At 36.7% G+C, this 22244-nt stretch overlaps 1 protein-coding gene across 10 annotated transcripts in view; it reads left to right on the top strand.

The window, feature by feature from the left end:
* The window catches only part of Dgkb (diacylglycerol kinase beta), a 744334-nt gene that overhangs the window by 316176 nt on the left and 405914 nt on the right, over nucleotides 1-22244 (top strand). For all 10 annotated transcript variants that reach the window (XM_040743220.1, XM_040743223.1, XM_040743219.1 and 7 more), the window contains 2 exons: nucleotides 7443-7528; nucleotides 9998-10087. In XM_040743220.1, the coding sequence (XP_040599154.1) occupies nucleotides 7443-7528; nucleotides 9998-10087 (176 nt within the window). The remainder of the gene's footprint in view (nucleotides 1-7442; nucleotides 7529-9997; nucleotides 10088-22244) is intronic.

The following is a 22244-nucleotide window of genomic DNA, read 5'->3' as shown; positions in this document are numbered from 1 at the left end:
TCGAGTCTAACACAAAGTGAGGTTTCTTCTTTATGAAAAAGAGGACACAAGTGAATGGAGCAGGCTGAACGGACCAGGCTGACCTATGCAAGAAGAACATTCAGGAAGGGAGGGTGAAGGGGGATCCACGCTTTCAAATGTGCATGCATTGCATGATTAAAGTATCTTAGTTTTCCTTGTCTCTCTGGCCCAGTTAAGACGTACCTTATCTTGTCTAATTCTGTTCTGAATCTCTGTGTTTTATTTTCAGAAAACAGCAACAAATCCTAACCCATCACATACCTTAGTGGAGCATTGTCCCCAAAAAAAGATGATATACAATCTTTATTTAAAATCAGTTACCTAGTCCTTTGTATAAATGTATATTTTATAACTATTTAAGGTATCTTTCTAAAGTGACTACTTCTAGGCTGGGGAGGTAGCTTTGTAGGTAAAATACTTGTGGCACAACCAATAGAGGCTGAGTTCAGATTTGCTAGACTAGTGGAGCTCACTGACAACCCAGTCTAGCTAATCAGTGAATTACGGTTTTGGAGTTGGAGCCCATATCGAGAAATTAAGTCATTGGGCATTGGTGGCACACGCCTTTAATCCCAGCACTCGGGAGGCAGAGGCAGGCGGATCTTTGTGAGTTTGAGACTAGCTTGGTCTACAAAAGCTAGTTCCAGGACAGCCTCTAAAGCCACAGAGAAACCCTGTCTCAGAACACCAAACAAACAAACAAACAAAAAACAAAAGAAATGAAGTCTATGGGCCTACAGGGGAGACTTGGCCACTGAGTACTGATTCTTCTTTCAGAGAACATAAGTCTACTCCTGACAACTCTTCTAGGATGTACAACTGTCTGTAACTCTAGTTCTTACATTCACAGGCACTAGGTATGTGCAAGGCACAAACACAAGCATACAGACAAAGCAGCCACATAAGGAAAATAATAATAAAAACATTTCAAAAGACACAAAAGTGTCAAGACATAGAAAACCAGAACCTGGCCTCCCCTTGCACATGTAAACTTCCACATCTTCATACACACAAACAAATAAGCTTGCCTACAATATACATACACAAACACGCACACACATACACACACACACAAATGTGAATATTTTCCAGCTAGTGCGAAATTCTGCGTTAACAAAAGATGTTTCTAAAGGTATTTTAATATACTGATGAATTTATGAGTAGTTGATTACATAAGATAAAATGCACAACTAAACAATTCTTTTTGTTAATCACTGAATAGGACCTGAAAAAAATTTCATACCCCTTTAATAACATTTTCATACCCATTTAATAACAAGCACACTTGTCAAGAAGATAGTTTTACAGAACTTATGGTTTACTGACTACTCATTTCTTGTACTTTTTATAATAGTATAAAGACTAATATTTAGTGAGATAGCATCAGTGGTTTAAAAGAATTAATGCACACATGTATGTTCTCACTTTTATCTTTTATTCTTCTCTGAGTTTCTTACCTCTACGCCTAAAACTCACATTTGGGTATGCAGTTCTTCTGAGGTATCAAGGGATATGTAATTATATATAATGATTCATTTTTATGCTTTGCTAAATTATTTCTCAAATTCTTAAAATGAGTTCTGGTTATGATGATCTACTCTAAGATCATAAATATAGGTTCAAATTATTCTATACAACTATTCTATTTGTCCTGATGTAATGGACCCCCATGTGTCTTAAATTTATCTTTCTCATAATAGCTTAGCCTTCTAAAAATGTATTGTTAAGTGCATGAATTTTCTAGAATCCAGATCATTTATTTAAACTGACAGGTAAATATTCTCATAATTAACTTGTCTTATTGAGCAGGGTTATCACAGGTTGGCAAGTCCTTCATTTGAATCAGACCTTTAAGGGCTCTAAAGGAAAATGTTTAAGTGAAAATTCCCTCCCTGCACAGTTTATAGAATGAAACTATAGGAAACTTAAATGCCTCTTGCATCCATATGGAAAAGACACTGAAGTTTCAGTAACATTATCGATGAGATATGGTGTTTGTAGACACCACCTTGGCGGGAGAAAACATGGTGGAAGATGTAGTTGTCTTTCTAGCTTAGCATGTCATCTCATACCACACTCGCAGTTCTTGGAGGCTCTAGTTCTGGCTGGACAGAATCTTACTGTGTGCACTAGGCTGTACTGTGATGCATTTCCTGTTTAAGCCTCCAAGTACTACAAGTACATTATTTTGACAGCATGAATGCTTATTTTATTACTTATGTTTGTGTTCTTTGCATTGAGTAACTATGAGACTGAAGGCTCCAGTGGCAATGTGTGTAGAAATATAGATGAGGGTCATGATCTACTACAGAATCATAACTGGAAAAGTCTGGGTTATGAAGAATTACAAGGCAAATACTTTCAATATTATTTATATCTAATAATATTTCAATAATTACTAAAGAGTTTAAGCATTATTTAGAAATTACTAGACATTATTTTATCCAAATATTACCATATTTAATAATTTACAAAATACATACATTTTTCATAAGTGCAAGATGTTATAGTGCATTTCAACACTTTAGCAATATAAATATGGTAAAAATTTTATGGATAAGGAGAAGAAAAGTCTTCACGGAAGTTAGCAGGCCATGTCTTATCTTTCTACAGTGATGTAGATATGTATTTGCCAGTAGGATGAGAAGAAAGAACTAATATGCTTAGTTTGTATGAATATTCATATTTGACTCAATACTAGAACTGTAGCAAGGAAAATGAAAAGAGAAACAGACGTATTATAAAACTAAAATCACTGATGCTATTTTAATTAGTATGTATAAAAATATAAATAAAATACAGGCTAAAATATTAATATGACTGTCTTTATAAACTATATATAATACTCAAATTGTATCCCAGCAACAAATAACACTAGTATCAGCAAACATAACTTGAAATATATATGAAATGCAAATAAATCTATTGGAACAGACATAAAAACATATGCAATATTTAATATTTGTATTCTGAAATTTAAAACTTCATTGAAAAATACTAAGTAATAATTAGGTATATCCAGTATCTTACATTCAAATAAGAGGAATTTCATCATACTTGTAATTAGCTGTATATCTTTAACCTCGATTGAACTTGGCTTTTTCTTATTCTTATTTTTGTAGAATATCAGCTTACTTTAAAAGCATGTTTCTAAAAGCAAAGAATTTAAGCCAAGTTTCTTCATGTCCTTTGACATATACACTTCCTAAAAGAAAAAGTGATTGGAAGAGAACAGCACTGAGGCACAGATGGATAAATCCATGAAAGGGCAGAATAGAGTGAATTGTTCTCATACTTTCACATTAGGTTTAAGTTGCAGTTGTCTGGATGGAAACAGTTACTTAATAAATGCAAAAGTGAATAACTATAACCAGGAAAACTTGCTAGACTAACACAAAAGTAGAAAGAAGACAAAGGGAAAGGAAAACAGTATGAGAAGTCCTTTCTTGTAGCAAATTGTGAGCATTCATTTACCCCAGTCTCATTCATAAGAGACTTATAAACTTGAATACCTTATAATTTCATTTTCATTGAAATCCCTATCAATGGTTATTTAAGTAAATATTATTCATAAAAGATTTCTGCAAAATAAAAATTAAATGATTAAAATCAGAACAATTAAGAAAATTTTAACAGCAATTAAAGGAATAGAGAGCAATTGAAATTATTCTTTTTAAGCAATTAAAAAATAAAGAACCAAAATATTGAAATGGACTAAGTGGACTACATTTGTTAGGACATTTGCTTGATGTCTTTATCAAGTGAATTGCATTGTTTTGTAATGTTGCATATTATTATAGTCTCCAAGTAAACACTGCTTGTAATAGCAAACAGAACATACATTGAGCATCTCTGTAACAACATGATTCTACCAGCCCAAGTGCCTCTTGAAATGGATTTGAAAAGAATGTTCACATAATTGGAATTTCACATATTCATAGAAATAAAAAAGAAACAGTTATACATAGAAATGTCTAGAGCAACAAGACTGATGAAAGTTAGTACTAGTGCTGGGAAATGATGCAGAATGCTGAATAATGTAAACATGGCATCCCAGTCCTCAGATGAGCAGACCTGTGTAAGCGAGAGAGAACTGTTGTATGAAAAAAGACAGAAGCATACACAGGTTCTCTCGTGTGTTTTGTTAAAGTGGGAGACTGGTACCAAGGCATTCATCCAGTGTGCATACTGAAGGCACATCAAATAGTGAAAGAATGGAAGAAAATATTTGCAACATATACAGCAGAGAGTAAATATAAACAAATACCCAAAGAAATGAATGAAATGTCCATGCTAGATATCTATGATTTTATTGACGTATGTTGGTTTCATTTAAATTTTATGCAGTTTCTAATATAATTACATACTGTTTGAATAGCTTTCAAAATATCTTTAAAAATTTAATTAAATATGAAATATCACTCATAATATATAAGTATTTTTCATATAGCATTAACAGTCAACTGAAAAGGTTATCAAGGTTTGGTAATACTATTTATGGAAAGATCACATGTCTCCAAGATTCTTATGGGAATGCTGAACTATGTTCTAAACAGAGATATTACAATAAATACACACACACACACATACACACACATACACAATTAACTGGTGTTTAAACTCTCGGAAGCCATATTGTAATATTCAAATATTCTTACTATTCAAGGATTGTAAGGAATTGGACACTCGTTCCACACTGGGAGTCATTAAGAGCAATACAGTAAATGTAGCAGAATACTGCATTCTAAAACAGCATTCACACACACGCAAATGTGACTCAGATAGTAACTACAATAATAATTTCCATAACAGTGAAAAAAACAGGTTTTGAAAATTTATGCTACTGGGGACTGAACTTAGCACCTCACACATGCCAAGGAAGTAATTTTTCCACTTAGCCACTTCTCCAGGCCATAATAATGAAATAACAGACACAGTTTAAAAGGTCATAAAAGCAAATTGTTTAACATTGGAATGCATTCACTCGTGTGACAACTAATGCGGCTACTCCCACAGAGCACAACGCCATTGGAACCGTAAAGACTTTCATAAATAACTAAATCTATGAAGAAGAGAGGAGGAGAATAGGAAGAGAGAGTAGGTCAGGGGGAACAGGAAAGCTGAGTGTGGGGTAGAACAAGGGGAAGAGGGAATCATAGGTTAGAAGACGGATCAGGCACCATTGTGACCTCTAGTGATCTAAAGGGATGACACCAATTGGCAAGCTAAGCAATAGTGGAGAGACCACCTCGAATGCCCATTCCTGATAATGAACTCGATGTCTATAACCATCCCGGAGCCTTAATCCAGTGATTTATGGAAGCAGAGGCAAACACCCACAGTTAAACACTGAACTGAACCCAAGGAACCCAGCAACAGAGAGAGAGGAGCGATGATTACATTGGCAAAGAATGGGCTAGCAAAACCAGCAGAGACAGCTGATCTGAACAGGGGAGAGCTCTTGGACCCCAGACCCACAGCAGGGAGGCCACCATGGGACTGATCCAGATCCCCTGAATGTGAGAGTCAGTGAGGAGTCCTGGGCAACCTATGGGGCCCTGGGCAGTGGATCAGTGTTTATCCCTGGCATACAAACGGACTTCGTATGTCCATAACACAAAGAGAGTTGCTCTCTCAGCCTGGACTCTTAGAGGAGTGCCTGGACCCTGCCCTGAGTGAAATGACAGACTCTAGATATCCCCTATGTGGAAGGAAGTGGTGTTAGGGTGGGAGGCTGGGGTGGGGGATGGTGGGAGGGGTGCGGGAGGAGGGGAAGGAGAGGGAACTGGGATTGTCATGTGAAACAAGCTATTTAAAATTAAAATAAAACAAACAAACAAACAAATGATCTCCAGGCCAGGCTTGGTGGCATACCTTTAACCCCAGCACTTGGGAGGCAGAGATAGGTGGATCTCTGTGAGTTCAAGGCCAGCCTGGTCTACAGAACCAGGTCCAGGACAGCCTCCAAAACAATACAGAGAAACCCTGTCTCAAAAATCAAAAACAAAAACACAACAAAGAAAGATATCTAACTCGAATGTACTCGTCGTCTTTCTCCAGCCATCCGCCATGGTGGATGGATGAAGGGCCCAAGCTAATGGGCTCACTTGTTAAACAACTACAATAAAAGACTCTTTGGTTTTGCATCAAAAAAAAGAATCCTATACATCTGCAGGTAGTGCGAATACAGAAAGATCTTTTAGTCATGTGTTAAGCTAAAATATTTTTCAAATATGTATATAGTCGCTCTCACTGATGTTTACAATGAGTGCGGTAACCATGAAGACAAGGTTCAGAGATTTAAGAGTACCTTCTGCTTTACTGAGGGACCAGACTAGCATCCACACCACACTGTTATCATTGGGTCTAACTGTATGCCAAGTTATTGTAGCCTCCATTGCCATTCACATATGTAGGCACTGAGCCCTCCCCCCCCATTTTCTCTCTCACGCACCCTTCCTCCCTTTTTTTTCTTCCTCTCCCTCCCTCTCACTTTCTCAAGTGAGACATTTTCTCAGTAAAATTCTAAAGTAAATGAAATATACAGTATCCATAATGAAGCTTTGTAGATGGCTATTTGTATATGAATACCCAATGTAGAGGAAAATCACTTTGGTGGTCCCACACCGTATTGTTCCCAATGCTGGAGGTAAATCAGCTTCTGCTCTGCTCCCCTGTCTTATTGGCTGCAAAATAGCATACAGAGTTTCATGACTGGATACATTAGCTGCCTTTGTGACTTTCCTTGAGCAGGTTGTGTTAATGAGTTCACCGCATGCAGTGGTAACAGGAGCAGTGAGCATTTAACACAGCTGACCCAGCAATTAAATTTGAGCACTCCTGGGTAGTGAGTCTGTGGACCTGGTCAGACACAAGGGGAGTGATGTTTGGCTTCCTTATTGGCAGATTGAAAGTCATAAGGAAATTCTGAAAGCAAAAATCCTAACTTCAGGCTGAACAATATCTCCCAGTTATGGAAAACGAAGAGTGTTGAACACATCATACTGACTGATGTGATAATCATTTCTAAATAATTGTTAGAAAGAAAATGCCTGATTGACAAAACTTACTAAAGAAATTCTATCACATTTGCTAGTCGGAATTGTGTATGCTTTGATCACATCCGGGAGGATGTCCAAATGAATGTTATAATTTAATATTGGATTTTTTAATTTGGCTATTTACAAAAATAAGTTCTATACTCTATAGAACCTGGAAATTATAAATTTAAGCAATTTTAAAGGACAGAATCTGGAATATATATTCACAAAAATTGCTTGAATGATAGGTAAGATAGCAATGAAATATTTGAAACTTTCATGAGTTTAAAATATAATTCACTAGAGAAAAAGCTAAGAATAAAAAACCATGAGATGTTCTCCTGAAATGTAAATTATGTGCCATAAAATATTATTTTTCAGGTTACACTTTTTCCGGGATGTCCCTGACTTCAGAGTGTTAGCATGCGGTGGAGATGGGACGGTGGGCTGGATTTTGGATTGCATAGGTAATGAAGACCTGTGTTTGATGTGGCTTGGGTGAGCCTAGTACCCTTCTGCTTGTTTTCTGCCATCTGTCAGTCTTTCAGTCAATCAAGTATCTGGATGGATGAATTCTGAAAACTTTTGCATTTTTTCAGATGTGCCCCTTGTTGGGACATAGTAACAGTATAAAACTTGACATTTAGAAGCTGATATATTTTAAGCAAATATTTTCTAAAATTTATCTTAGTCTTTAACTTGAGTAATTTTTAGTAGTTTCAGGTTCCAAACAAATACTAATTCAAACAAATTATGTTCTCTCTATAAAATACACACTTTTTGCTTTTAAAGAAGTGAAAATCAGAACATTCTGTTTTGTTATTTGTGGAAAAGCCTTTCAAATTGAAAATGTCATGGTGGAGTGGCAGTCATTAGTCCCAGCCTGGAGGGCCCCTCCTATCCTCCAGTTGCCATCAAAGTACATGTTGCCATCAAAACTTTTTTTTTTATAAATCTAACAATTTAATCTATGAGTATTGCATGAAAATAGTCAGTGAAAATTCTGGCATTGGCATTCTAATAAATGATAGAAAATATTTGTTATTTCTATGGGAAAAAACTAAAATTCAAGAATCACATAATGACTCAACAAATTGATAATTGGTTATACACTGGTAAGGATTTTAAAATGAAAACCCTAAGAATTCTTGGCTCTTTGTATCCCCCAAATTCAGTGGTGTTGCACACTGTGTTTATCCACAACACCTCATCAGATGGGTCATACACATGCTTTATGAACTTATGTGGGAAATGGAAAGAAAATATGTGTTTGTGATATTTTCTCAAGGTATGTGATGGCTCACATAAAAGCACATGGAACTGTGCCGACAGATTTATACTGCTTGGAGCCTAAAGTACTATGAGATATAAAGGTGAAGCTGCCGTAGCCTGTGTTGTTTGTGTGGACTTGTCAGGTTAGTGTCTGAGACCAGGGAGTGTGGTTGAGGAAAGGTTAAGCAGGGTAGGAAAGATAGAGCAGGAAGGGCATCCAGTGAAAACTGAACCACCCCTGTTCATTGTTAACAGTCTTTTAAAACCCCCATCAAAAAAAAGAGGGAGTAGGCAAGAGAAATGTTTTACAAAAATATAAAGAACAAGCAAGCATAATCAGCTTCATACCCCAAACATCAAGTAACTGTCTCTTAGTTAAGTATTTTGTTGTTTAGCCAGGACATACAACAACCACACCAAGTAGCTATATAATCAGTTGACTACTATTATGCTGAACCTTGTCTACAATTATCTATAATTTTTGCATTCGAATGTTTTACTCAGGGATAAGCTCACTGCATTTCATTTTACTTATATCCCAGCACTAGCTTTCTCAACGTTTTCCATCTGCGATGTCCATTACTCCTGTCTGCCGTGCTCAGGCTCACTTTGCGGTACCATCTCTTGTAGCCCATGCTTGTGAGGGCTGTTGTCCAGTCCTGCCAGCTAGTCCAGTCCATACCTAAGAGGGGGACTGTAATTAAGGAAAGGAATAGGCAAGAGACAGAGATAGAGTCAGGAAGGCATTCAGGGAATACTGTGGTGGCTACATGTACTGTCTAAACAACAAAATAACTCAGAAGATAGTTACTTGTTGTTTGAATACTGAGAAGATAGTTATGCTTGCTTGTTCTTCATATCTTTGTAAGAAAGTCTTTTGCCTTCTCCCACTCTTTTGATGGGGCTATAAAAAGACTATACACAACAAACATGGCATTCAGTATTCACTGAATGCCCTCCCGACGCTATCTCTGTCTCCTGCTTTTCCTTTCCTCAATCCATACCCCCTGTGTCAGGTATGGACTGGACTACCTGGTGGGACTTGACAAAAGCCCACACAAACACAAGCTATTATGTATAGCTAAATAAATGATAAGCAAACAAACCTTGTGTTGTAAGGTAATCCAATAGTAATGCTCTGTTCCTTTGCTTTGAAATTTTGCAATGCTGTGGATAGGAACAATTGATCAGAATTACTCAGTATTTGTTTTTAGAATTCTACTGTTCTTAAAGAAAATAGAATGTCTTTACAGTTGATGCTGCAAAAGAAGTCTATATAGGACCCGACCTATGTTTCCTGGCGACATGTATTCCTATGTTTCATTTACCTGCCTTCTTGTGTTTTTTAGTAAAGATAAAAGAGAAGGGAACATACACACATGACATAATTTTGAGTTATGTTGAAATATTTAAGAGGTTTTTCTTATGCATGGAGTATGAAAAATCTGCTACTTTCTGAAGAATGATATATGATATATATTTATCTAATATGCCAGTTACCACAACTGCATAAAAACATTGCCATTTTAAATATCATTCATAAAATTCAACTTGCTGCTATTTACATGTATTTTGTGGAATTATTTATTCAATGTAAGCTTGTTACCTTGCTACTATTGGTCAATTTGGTTTAACATTTTTATTTTCATTGTCCACTTACACAGAAAAGGCCAATGTAGCTAAACACCCTCCAGTTGCTATTCTGCCTCTTGGAACTGGCAATGACCTAGCAAGATGCCTGCGGTGGGGTGGAGGTAAGACAGCTGCAATATAATTTATCTGAAAAGTAGGAGAATGCATTTGCTGCATAATGTTTTACTAAATGTAGCAGGTGTCCTACTCTTATTAAAGTATTATAAACAATAATCAAGGTTTTGGATGGACAAATAGGTTAACAATTTAGAATGGGTGATAGGATTTTATTAAATATCAATTACAAATTTGGTCTCCATAGGACATTTCAAGCATCTGTGGTTTGGGCTTTTCTTGCTTAGAACATAAGATACACATGAAGAACTCTAAGCCAATATTCAGATTTTTAATTTGCTATTATTATCTTCTAGTGTGGAAAACAAACAGAGGTTATTACATCCTAAAGTGGAGCATGCCCAAGGAGTATGAGTGGATAATGGGCAAACATCATTTTCTAGACTGACTTTATTAACAATATGATAAGAAAACTGGAAAAAACACTAAGGTGTGAATTTCTAAGGAATGAATATATTAAGCCATGTTATTTGAGGAAGGAATAATAGTAAAAATCCTACATGTATATGAAGTCATGTGTAACTCTTAAGACTTTGTAATAACAAGGGAATTGATTCCAATAAAGAAAAGCATTGTCAATTACATAGAGGAGAAGACTAATAGCATGCATGATACTGACAAAGTCCCATGAAGCTGAGAGTGTGAATTTCTGAAGCAGTGGGACAACGTTCAATGATCAAGGACTCGGAGGTGGCTTTTTCACTTACGGAGCTGACAATGGGATTGCGGATCAAGCAGAAGGCAAATTGAGACAGTATCTTAGGGGAAGAATAAAATACTTCATTGACTCACTATAGTTACTTACAGATTACTGGGAAACCCCTGATCATGCTTTAAAAAGCCATAATTAAAATTATAAATACTTTATTCCTATTAACTCTTTACATATATTACATCTTAAACAAAGTTCCCCAATTTATCCTCCTGTCAATCCCCTCTTTGCTTCCTCTATACCCTAGATCTACTCCTCATCATTTAAAAAAAAATAAAAAAGCAGGCCAGCTAATTGAATATGACATAGCAAATTACAATAGGCTAAGCAAAAGTGCTCGTATAAATATTGAATAAGGCAACCCAGTATGAGGAAAAGGTTCCCATGCATACATAAAAGCATCAGAGAAAACCCCCACTCCCACTTGTCAGGGTCCCAGAAGAACACCAAAGTATACAACCATAGCATCCATGCAGGGGACCTAGTCAGACCCATAAAGGGTCTGTGATGTTGCTTCAGTCTCTGTGAGCCTCTGTGAGCCCTGCTTAATTGATTCCGTGGGTCGTGTTCTCATGATGTCCCAGACTCCTCTGGTTCCTAAAATCTGGTTCCTCCCCTGCTTCTAAAGTTTACTTTAGCTTTGCTTAGTGTTTGGCCGTGGGTCTCTCTTGTCAGTTGCTGGACAATGACCTTTGTGATGACAACTGGGCTAGAAATTGTTCTATGAGTATGCAGCATATCATTTGAAATCAATCATATCGTTGACTTCCCAATTGTACTTGGTATCCTAGGTCTCTGGGCTACCCAGCCTCCGGTTCCTGTCCATTCACACAGTCTCAGGTGTGGCCTCCCTCTCTGTAACCCCCATTAATAAGGAGACTTCATGAGAGTCACTCTCATAGATGGTAGGGAGTTTTCACTGTACCAGGTTTATACATTATCCCCTGCATTCCAGTTGTCTCTCCAGGTACTCTCTCTATCCATTTAAACACTGTCCAGCATGAACCCTTCTGTTTCCATTCACAACAACCCCAAGTCTGCCCACAAAATTTACTCTAATTCCCCTTCCCATGGAGATCCACATGCCACCTCGTCTCCTTGTTACTTAGCCTCTCTTGGTCTGTGGATTATAGCATAATTATCCTTTACATAACAGCTATTGTCCACTTATAAGTGAGTAAATTCCTTCTTTGCTCTTCTGTGTCTTGGTTACCTCACTCATAGTGATTTTTTATCTATGAACATAGTTGAGCAGGTGTTCTGTAGGTATATGCCCAAAACTTGTATGGCAAGGTTTTTTGAAGACCAATTCCCAGTTTCTGTAGAACCTCTATATTGATTTCCAGAGTTTCTGTTCAAGTTTTCACTCGAGGGAGTGCAAAGAGGAGTGTTCTCTATGCTGCCATATCCTTTCCAGCATGAGTTGTCACTTGTGTTTTTTATCTTAAGTCATTCAGACAGGAACAAGATGAAATCTTAACGTTGTTTTGATTTGCATGTTCCTGATAGCTAAGGATGTTGAGTTTTTCATGTTTCATAAATTGTTTCTCAGTCATTTGTGATTTCTTAGTTGAAAGCTTCTGTTTAGATCTGTATCTCATTTTTAATTGGATAAGTTTTTACTAATTTTATTGAATTATTTATGTAGTTTGGATATTAGCCCTCTGTTGGATATGGAGTTGGTGAAAATATTTTTCCATTCTCCTTTTTCCTAATGGTGGTATCCATTATCTTAGAGAAGCTTTTCATTTTCATGAGATTCTTTTATTGATTATGGATTTTATTGACTATGCTATCAATGTTCTGTTCAGTAAGATGTCCCCCTCTTCAAAGCTATACCCCACTTTCTCTCCTACTATGTTCAGAGGGTCTGCTTTTATGTTGATGTCTTTGTTATCCTTGGACTTGAGTTTTATGTAGGGTGATAGATATGGATTAGTTTAAATTTTTATAAATGCTGAATTTCATTTAGACAAGCACCATTTGTTGATAATGCTTTCTTTTTTCCAGTTGTATTTCTGGCTTCTTTATTTTAAAAAAAAATCAGGTATCCATAAGTGTTTGGATTCATGTATGGGTCTTCAATTCATCTGTAATGAACAACATGTTTGTTTTTATGCCAACACCATGTGGTTTTTATAAGTATAACTCTTTAGTATAGCTGTAAATCGTGGATGGTGATACTTCTGGATACTCTTTTATTGTAGAGTATTGTTTTAGTTATCCTGGGTATTTTGTTTTTTCATATGAAGCTGAGAAGTGTTTTTATCAAATTCTGTAAGGATTATATTATATTGAAATGTTTCTGGGGATTGCACCAAATCCTCCTGGTCCATGAGAATGTGGGAATCTTTCCATCTTCTGATATCATCTTCAATTTCTTCCTTCAAAACTGTCATACAAGTTTTTCTCTTTCATGGTTAGTGTTGCCCCAAGTTATTTTATACTCTTTGTTACTAATTTGAAGTGTGTCCTTTCTTGGATTTCTTTCTCAGCTCATTTGGCAATTGTATATAGAAGGGTTACTGACTTTTTTTTAGTTAATCATGTATTTATCTACTTCAGTAAAGATATTTATCAGCTGTAGGAGTTCCTTGTTTGAATTTCTGTGTCTATTATGCAAATTATAATATAATCTGAAATAATGCTATTCTGACTTCTTCCATTCCAATTTATATTCTCTTGAACTCCTTCAGTTGTCTTATTACTCCAAATAGAACTTCAATTACTATATTGATTAGATATGGAGAAAGTGGACAGCCTTGTTTAGTTCCTGATTTTACTGAAATTGCTTTAAACTTCTCTACGATAGTTTTATATTGACTATTGACTTACTGCAAATTGCCTTTATTGTGTTTCTGTATGATCCTTTTTTATCTTTATTTTTCAGTTTAAATTTAGATTAGAAACAAGGTTGCTTCACAAGTCAGTTCCAGGTCCCTCTCCCTTTACCTCCCCTCCTCCCATGCCCTGCCCCCAGCCTCCCCAATATCCCCTCATTTCCCCAGGAAGGGTGGGGCCCTCCATGGGGGTGTCCATAGTCTGTCATTTCATCCAGGGCAGGGCCTAGACCCTCCCCCAAGAGTTCAGGGTGAGAGTGCATCTCACATTGTTGTATGCGAGTCCAAAGTCCAAGTGTGTATACTCGGGATGGGTACTGATCTCCTGCCCAAGGCTCAATAGATTACCTAGGCCTCCTCACTGACACCCACATTCAGGGGGTCTTGATAAGTCCCATGCTGGATTCCCAGGCTGATGCCTGGGATTCAAGAGTTAACCCTTGTCAGGTCAGCTGTTTCTGGGGGTTAAACCAGCCCAGTCTTAATCCCTTTGGTCATCAGTCCTCCCTCTCTGTTACTGGCTTTTTGAGTTCAGCTCAGTACTTAGCAGTGGGAGCACATACAGTGAGATCAACAATTAATAAATGGGACCTCCTGAAACTGAGAAGCTTCTGTAAGGCAAAGGACACAGTCAGCAAGACAAAAAAGGCAGCCCACAGAATGGGAAGAAATATTCACTAACCCCACATCTGACAGAGGGTTGATCTCCAAAATTTACAAAGAGCTCAAGAAGCAAGTCTCCAAAACACCAAACAATCCAATTGAACCATCCCTGCATCTTTTGGAGGAAGATTACTTGAACATGATATATGCTCTTTTTAAATGTTCTTGGATTTGGTTTGCAATTATTTTATTGAGTATTTTTCCATCCATGTTCATGAAGAAAATTGGTCTATAATTCTCTTTCTTTGCTGAATCGTTTGTGTGGTTTGAGTTTCACGGTTACTGTGGCTCATAAAATGAATTTGGTAGTGTTCCGTCTGTCTCTGTTTTGTGGAATAACTTTAGGAGTATTGGTATTAGTTCTTTTTTGAAATTATGGTAGAGTTCTGCAATGAAACCACCTGGCCCTGTGTTTTTTTCAGTTGGGAGATTTTTAATGACTGCTTCAATTTCCTTTGGTGTTATATGACTATTTAACCTGTTAATTTTATAATGATTTAACAATGCCAATAAATCTATCAATAAAACTATTCATTTCATTTAGACTTCCCAATTTTTTGGAATGTGGGTTTTTAAAGTATGACCTAATGATTCCTTGGATTTCTTTGGTATCTATGATTATTCCCCATCTTTTCATTTCTAATTTTGTCGATTTAGATATTCTTTCTCTCTCTTTTACTTATTTGTGGGTAAGGATTTGTCTCTTGCTGATTTTCTCAAAGAAACAACTCCTTTACATTTATTTTTGGATTGTTCTCTTCATTTATGTTTCATTGATTTCACCCTTCCATATGGTTATATCCTGGAATCTACTACTTTTTGAGTAAGCTTACTTACTTTTGTTCTAGAGCTTTCAGGTGTATTGTTAAGTTGCTAGTATGAAATCTCTTCAGTTTCTTTATGTAGACACTTAGTGCTATGATTTTTTTCTCTTAGCACTGCTTTCATTGTGTCACATAAGATTGAGTAGGTATTTTATACATTCCTTTTCACTGAATTCTTGGACATTTTTAGTTCCTTTTTTATTTTTGCCTCTGCCCAGTGATTACTCAGTAGAGTTGTTCATTTTCTGTGAGTTTGTAGGCTTTCTGTTGTGTCTGTTGTTGAAATCCAGATTTAATACACGGTGGTCTGATAAGTTGCAGGGAGTTATATCAGTTTTCTTGTGTCTGTTGAGACTTTCTTTGTGATTGAGTGTATGGAGAATGTTTCCTGAGGTGCAGAGAAGCAGGTATCTTCTTTTGTGTTTGGGGAAAACGTCTGTAGAGATAATTAAGTCCATTTCATTCATAGCATCCTTTAGCTCCAGTATTTCTCTATTTAGTTTTTGTCTGGATGATATGTCCATTGGTGAGGGTGGACTATTGAAGTCTCCCACTAACAATGTGTGAGAGTCAATGTGTGATTTCAAACTTTAGCAGTGTTTCCTTTACATACCCGAATACCTTTATGTTTGAGGCTGCTGTTGATTGTGTTCTTATACTAATATCTATGTATCTGGGTTTGGGGTGATTATAGGTCTAGGTGTTGATTTCTGAGTTTGTCTTGAACCTGAGTTTTGTTTCTATTTTTGTTTTCTCTCTAGACTTCTGGCAGTTGTGGCCTGTAACTGAATAGAAGGCCTCTGCCCAAGGAGGGACTGAACTTCTGATAGTTATGGTATCATGTTCTCAAGCAGCATGCTTCCAACTATGTGGCTGACATGGTCTCTGGTCTAGTCAGGATTTCTGAGGTTTTAGGTATAAGTGTGGCCACTCCTGGAACAGAGGGCTTTCACCAGAGGTAGGGGCCAGGATATGGTGTTTAGGGTAAGGGGATGTTGGTGGTAGACTGGATGGACCCTGCATGAGTCCATAGGCAGAAGGTTACCTGGCCATCTGTGTGCCTGAGTGTCCTCCAGTGGGGCAGTGGGCTTCTCTGAGAGATATGGGCAAATTCTTAATATTTTCATTGAATCTAAACATACTTTTAGAAGTTTGAAAGAGTTATCAAGACAGAAGCCCTTGGGAGCTTGTTAAAAATAAAATGGTTGACCCTACCCTCCATATGCTGAATGAAAATCCCTTGGGATGGGATTCCAGCAGACAACTGTCATTTGAAAAAAAGAAAGAAACTCCCTAAGCAACTGTGATTTACAACAAAGTTGAAAACTTTTGTTCCATATACATCCATTCAAGTATTGTACCTGTTACATAGACAAAATTGGAGCTAAAAAAATACTTAGCATATATTGTATTTGGAATTTTCAAAAGATTGTTATAGTAAAATATTATTAGTATTCAGTTAAGCACCATAAAACTGGAAGAGATAAAGTCATAACCATTGCAAGATGCTTATTTTCATTGTTTTTCAGATATGTGTATTAATTGAAGAGAGGGAACTATCCATGTGCCTTTTTGCACATATATTTGATCTTTAAAAAAATTGGTCTTTGAATATTTAATACATTATTTTTGTTTTCAAATTGTCAAGTGACTTAATTAAAAATAAAATAAAAATAAATAAAAATTAATAATGAAACAAAAATTAAATAAATAAGAAATAAAAATAAATTAAAAATCTCAAATTGAATAACGAATTCTATATTTGTGAAAGTTAGATTCATGCAAAACCACATCAATATTATTGACGGATGAAATAAGGGATTCATCTTGTGTCAAAGATCAGATTAAAGATGAATTCTCAAAGTGTTTGCTGTGTTCTGGCACAGTAGAGGGGAAATAAATAAGTGGCTCTTATCCTCTTAGAGACTAAATCTTCATTAAGTAACATGGACTGTAAATCTGTGCAAAGTGGTATATATTCAGCACATCCTAGAGCTATAGAAGAGTGAGTTATAGAAAAGAACTACTCTTAGCTAGATGGTCAATAAAGCCCTCCTAAGGAGCTGACATTTCACCAGGTGCTAAGCTGTGAGGAAAGAGACAGAGTTTCTAGTATTACAAAAACTAAAGGAAACCTTGTAGGATTGTCAAGGCATTTATTGTGTAGGTGGTGGGAATTAGAGTTGGAGAGCCTGGAGTAAATTGTTTACAGGTAGCCACTAAATCAGTAGAGAAGCTGGATGTACAGTTCCAGCCTCAAGATTACTGTACCTGACAGAAGACCTGGAAGGGATTCTAGAAAACTTAAGACACCAGCATTTCCAAGCAGAGCTATCAGGAAAATGGAACAATTGTTTGTTAGGATTTGTTTACATGTAGAAGTGGGACTGTTTCTCACCAGGTGTGTGACACTGAGCATGCTGGTCAAGAAATGTTAACATTCGATTCCTTGGCAGAATCAGTAGAGAGCCTAGCTGAGACAGCCAACTTGAAATTATTTAGTGGCTTTCCTTAGTGTATACTTTGAGTACCCTACACACATAGCAATTATTATTTTTCTTAAAATGGAAATAAAGTACTTCATTTATATAATAGCATGATTAACTGTTCACATAACATCAGTAAAATATATTGATTTGCAGCCATTTTTACACACTGTTTCGATTTATTTTGGTTTAAGTTATTCTGATTTGCTGGTGATTCTCTATAAGCATGATATTAATATTTAGCCTTTAAAATTATGTATTGCACAATATGTTTTAAGAGAGTACTGAGTAGTGCCTGAGTGATCACTATTTATTTGAATCTTTGCTTTATCTATTTACTAGTGCTTAGTTAGTAAAATCTAGTATAAAAATTTTAATGGGGTCCAACAGTAGAATTTTTAGTCTTGGTGACTGAACAAATCTATCTTAAATACAATATTTTCTCCACTAGACAATGTTGTATTTCAACATGTCTCTTCCTTTTTTTTTTAACCTAGTGATTTCTACCAGTAATACGTATGTTAATAGATGTAATGCCTGCTCAGAGATTCTGATGGTAACTTGCTCAACAAATAAATTATAAGTTAGAGGCAAATTTTGGAGACAGAAACTCTTCAAAGTCTTCCAATATAGGCTATCATTTAAAAAATATATGACTGTATATACATGTGTACATATGGCTATGCATATGATACAAAAAGACAAAGATATGGAGATCATTTTACTTAGAAAGGTTATCTTATATTTTAGTAGTTTATTTAGTCTTTGAGAACTTAATGCATGTATTGTGATCATATCTACCCCAGTAACACTTTTGAATGCTTCATGAAGACCATCCCCAACAATGTGTCCTTTCAACTTTATATACTTTGTGGGAGCCATTGACTAAATTAGTCCTGCTAGTCTGTGCATAGGTGTGCACCATCCAGTAAAGTGTTGGTAACCTATCAGTGGCTATACCCTAAAGATAATGGCTCTCTCTGCTACAGCTGCCACCAGTTGGCAGAAGCTGCTTGCATATATGCCTCCTGAGCTTTTTCCCCATCCCAGGTGGAAGGTTGAATGGCTTGATCTTCTGTAGGTGACCACAGTTGCTGCAGGGTCACGAGTGCAACAGCTGTACCCTGCCCAGAGGACAATAATTTACATCACTATTCAGTCCTCCTGGTTTCAAGCTCTTTCTACCCCTCTCTTATGACATATCCTATACTCCAAGGGAGAGCAGAATTGTTGTAAATATCACATATAGCACTCACAGTCACTGTTCTCAGTGCTCTGATTAGGTATGTGTCTCTGCATTGACAACAGGTAACTACTAAAAAAAAGAGAAGCCTTGTTGTCAAAGTGAGAACAGTTCCGTCCTATGGGGATAAGTGCAAATATTTACAAGATGAAATTTCTGTTTAGCAAAACAAGAATAATAAGTTCCCTAGGCTATGACCTTCCCAGTTATGGGCTTCTGTTGTGTTTGCATACTAGGCATAAATCCCTCCTACAAAGAAAGCCCCAAATCTAATCAGAAAGCAGTTGATTACCCCCACAACAGTTCTGACTCTGTATCAGTGATTACATCTTTCCAGGCAGGCCGGTATTATAGCATGTAGGGCCCAGGACTGCATCATATCTTTGATGGCTCTCCTCCCTCTGTCTGCCTTGCATAGAACTCTCTGACACTTATTACAGTGACCCAGAAAATATGACATAACTGTTTTGGTTCAAGATTAATTTCTTTATGTCCTACAATCCAAAAGTGTGTTGTTTTTAACAATATGTTCTTACCATCATTTTGTTAATTATGGCAACCAATTGACAACCATCACTAATAGTGTGTGCTGTGGGAACTTCTGAGGCTTCCCTGAACAATAACTCCATGGAGGTATCCCATTCATTATTAAATTTTCATTTTATAAGCTATGTATTTTGGGAGAATCTTTGTCCACCAATACAGTTGATTTTCATTCATGTTCATACTATTCTATTAAATATTTGAATTAACACACAAGCCAGTAGATTTCTATTTGCTCTTTAATATATAGCCCTACGTTGGTTAATTTACACTCTGTCTTCTCCTCCCTGTCTTCTTTGTCCCCATTCCTACTCAGACCACTTGTGTACTTGCCTGTCTTATTTCATGCAACATGTGTTTGACTGTCCCTCCAATTTTGCATTTTTTAACGAAATTGTGGGATAGTATATTTCTGTATGGATTCTTCACACACCTTCATCCTGGTTAACTCTCCTCCCAGCCTCTAGGTTTCTACCTTCTTTCCCACAACCCCTCACTGCTTTAACCTTTCTCCCTTCAGCATTCTTGCTCTCTATTTTATCAGATAGGTTTATTCTCAGTAATTTTATTTATTTTCATTTTATTAAACCTCTTTCCATCTGTCTGTCTGTCACTCATCCTCACTCGTACACAAATACACACACACACACACACACACACACAAACACACACAAGCATGCTGCCACACATATGTGGAAGTAAGATTTTAGAAGCAGATTCCTCCCTCGCCTTTCTTTTTGATGTTTTGTAATAACTGGGGTTTTCTAATGCTTTTTCTTTCCTGAATATTTGGTAGGATTGTGCATGGGATCCTATCTGGTCTTGTGCTTTCTTTTTTGTGGAGAGAGTTTTTATGACTATTTCAATATCACTATTAATATAACTTCAGATTATTACTTCATTGTGGCTTATTTCTGCCATATTTACACATTAGGAATTTATCTGTTTCTTTATAAAATCCATTTTAGAGGAGTAAAATTATTTAAGGTATTGTTTTGGAATTTTCTAAACTTCACTGACATCTTTGGTAATGTATCCCTTTTTCTATATAATTATTTGTAATCTTTCTTTTAGTCAATTTGGCTAAGATTTTTTATCCTCCTTTTATCTAGTCAGTGAGTAACTATTAGATGTAAAGCCATGAATTAGTAGATAGTTTTGCTGAGTATAACTCTCTGACATAGCAGTTTTAGTGTATCACAAAATGACTTCTGTCTATAAAAGTTCCTGCTACTCTGAATGTGGGTGCTAGTTAGGAGGCCTGGGCAGTCTATGGGACCTCTAACTTTGGGAGCCCATTCCATATGGAAGGAAACTATTTCAGCCCAGATACACAGATGATCCCCTAAAGAGCTCCTCACTATCATTAGGGAAAGGGTGAGGGCTGGTTGTGGCAGTCTATGGTGATCATGGAAGAATAGGGGGGAGAGGAAAGGATGGATTGTTATGTAAAATAAGATTGTTTCTAAATTAAAAAACTATAAATAAAAAGATTAAAATGATTGAAATCATCAGCTTCCAATTAATGATAAAAACTAGTTTCTGCCACTTAATCAACTATTACTCAATGGACTTGTCTTAAAAAGCAGCTTGCCATTCCTTTTTGCAACTTTCAATATGTTGTCTTTATTCTGTATTTTTAGTGTTTTAATATTAGATGTCATTGATAGTTTCCTTTCGGGTCTTGTTCCATCTTTTATATGCCTGTTGTACCTATACTGTTATCTTTTTATTTGTTTCTCTGTTTGGAAAGTGTCCTTTGATTAAAAATATGTTCTATGCATTTGATACAGTATTCTCCTAATTCTATCATTTTATGTCATAATTCAAAGTTTTGGACTTTTCTTTTTCTAAAACTTTCTTTCTTATATCCTATTGTTTTTTTTTCAAATGTATCAATGACTTCTACTGCATTATTGAATTCCTATTCCTTGTTTGCTTTCCCTGATACTTTTCTTCTGACATGATCTATGTACTTGAACACCCTATCCGGGGACATCTCTGTCATAACTCCAGCCTCCCACTGCTATTGTAGGAGTCCTTGTGCCTGGGCATATATCTCTGGATCACCTCCAGCTGCTCCTCTTAACGCTTTCCACAGTTAAGTTCTGGAATCTGTTTGCCAAGTACCTTGTGTCACTTCATGTCTTTTCTTGGTCCACATCTTCTCTGGTTTTGGAGACCCTGAGTTTCATTGCTTTATTTTGGGACAAGCCTGCCCTCCTCACTGGATCTGCATTTTCCACTGCGTGTTGTCGGACACCTTGTGCCCTGGGCGTCCAGACTTCACGTTGGACCTTCTGCCTGCTTCTACAGGTCCTTTTACAAATTTAATGACCCGTGTTTCTGTTTCTGAGTGTGTTCTTGCCCCACCCTGATCAGCAGCTTCGGCATGAGAAACACCTGAAGCCTGGGTACCTCGACCTGGGTTACCTCAGTTTCTGTGCTATGGCGTAGCACCGCCCACATCTGGATGTCTTCCTTTTTGCTGGCTCAAAAACATTATAATTGTTTTCAAACTTCACCATCCTCACCAGTAGTATCTTGTAGAGAATGTTCTGTTCCATTTGGTCTGGACTCTGGTAGTAAGGACTTTTTAAGTGATGTCTCTTTTAATACTCAGCAAATCTGAGACTGGGGAGATGAGTGAGCTGATATGGAAGGAGGTTGAGAAACATGCACAATAACATACCCCAGTCTAGTCTTCAGTCCTCACTGGATAGTATACACTCACAGATGAATTTAGGACACTATGATATCAGATCAACACAGGAGTGCACATAGACCATAGATAATCCACTAAAACATGGATTTGGCAATCTGGCAAAGGAGG

Source organism: Mesocricetus auratus, unplaced genomic scaffold, assembly GCF_017639785.1.
Source record: "Mesocricetus auratus isolate SY011 unplaced genomic scaffold, BCM_Maur_2.0 Super-Scaffold_15014, whole genome shotgun sequence".
Taxonomy (NCBI): domain Eukaryota; kingdom Metazoa; phylum Chordata; class Mammalia; order Rodentia; family Cricetidae; genus Mesocricetus; species Mesocricetus auratus.
This window is presented reverse-complemented; position numbering and strand designations above follow the sequence as displayed.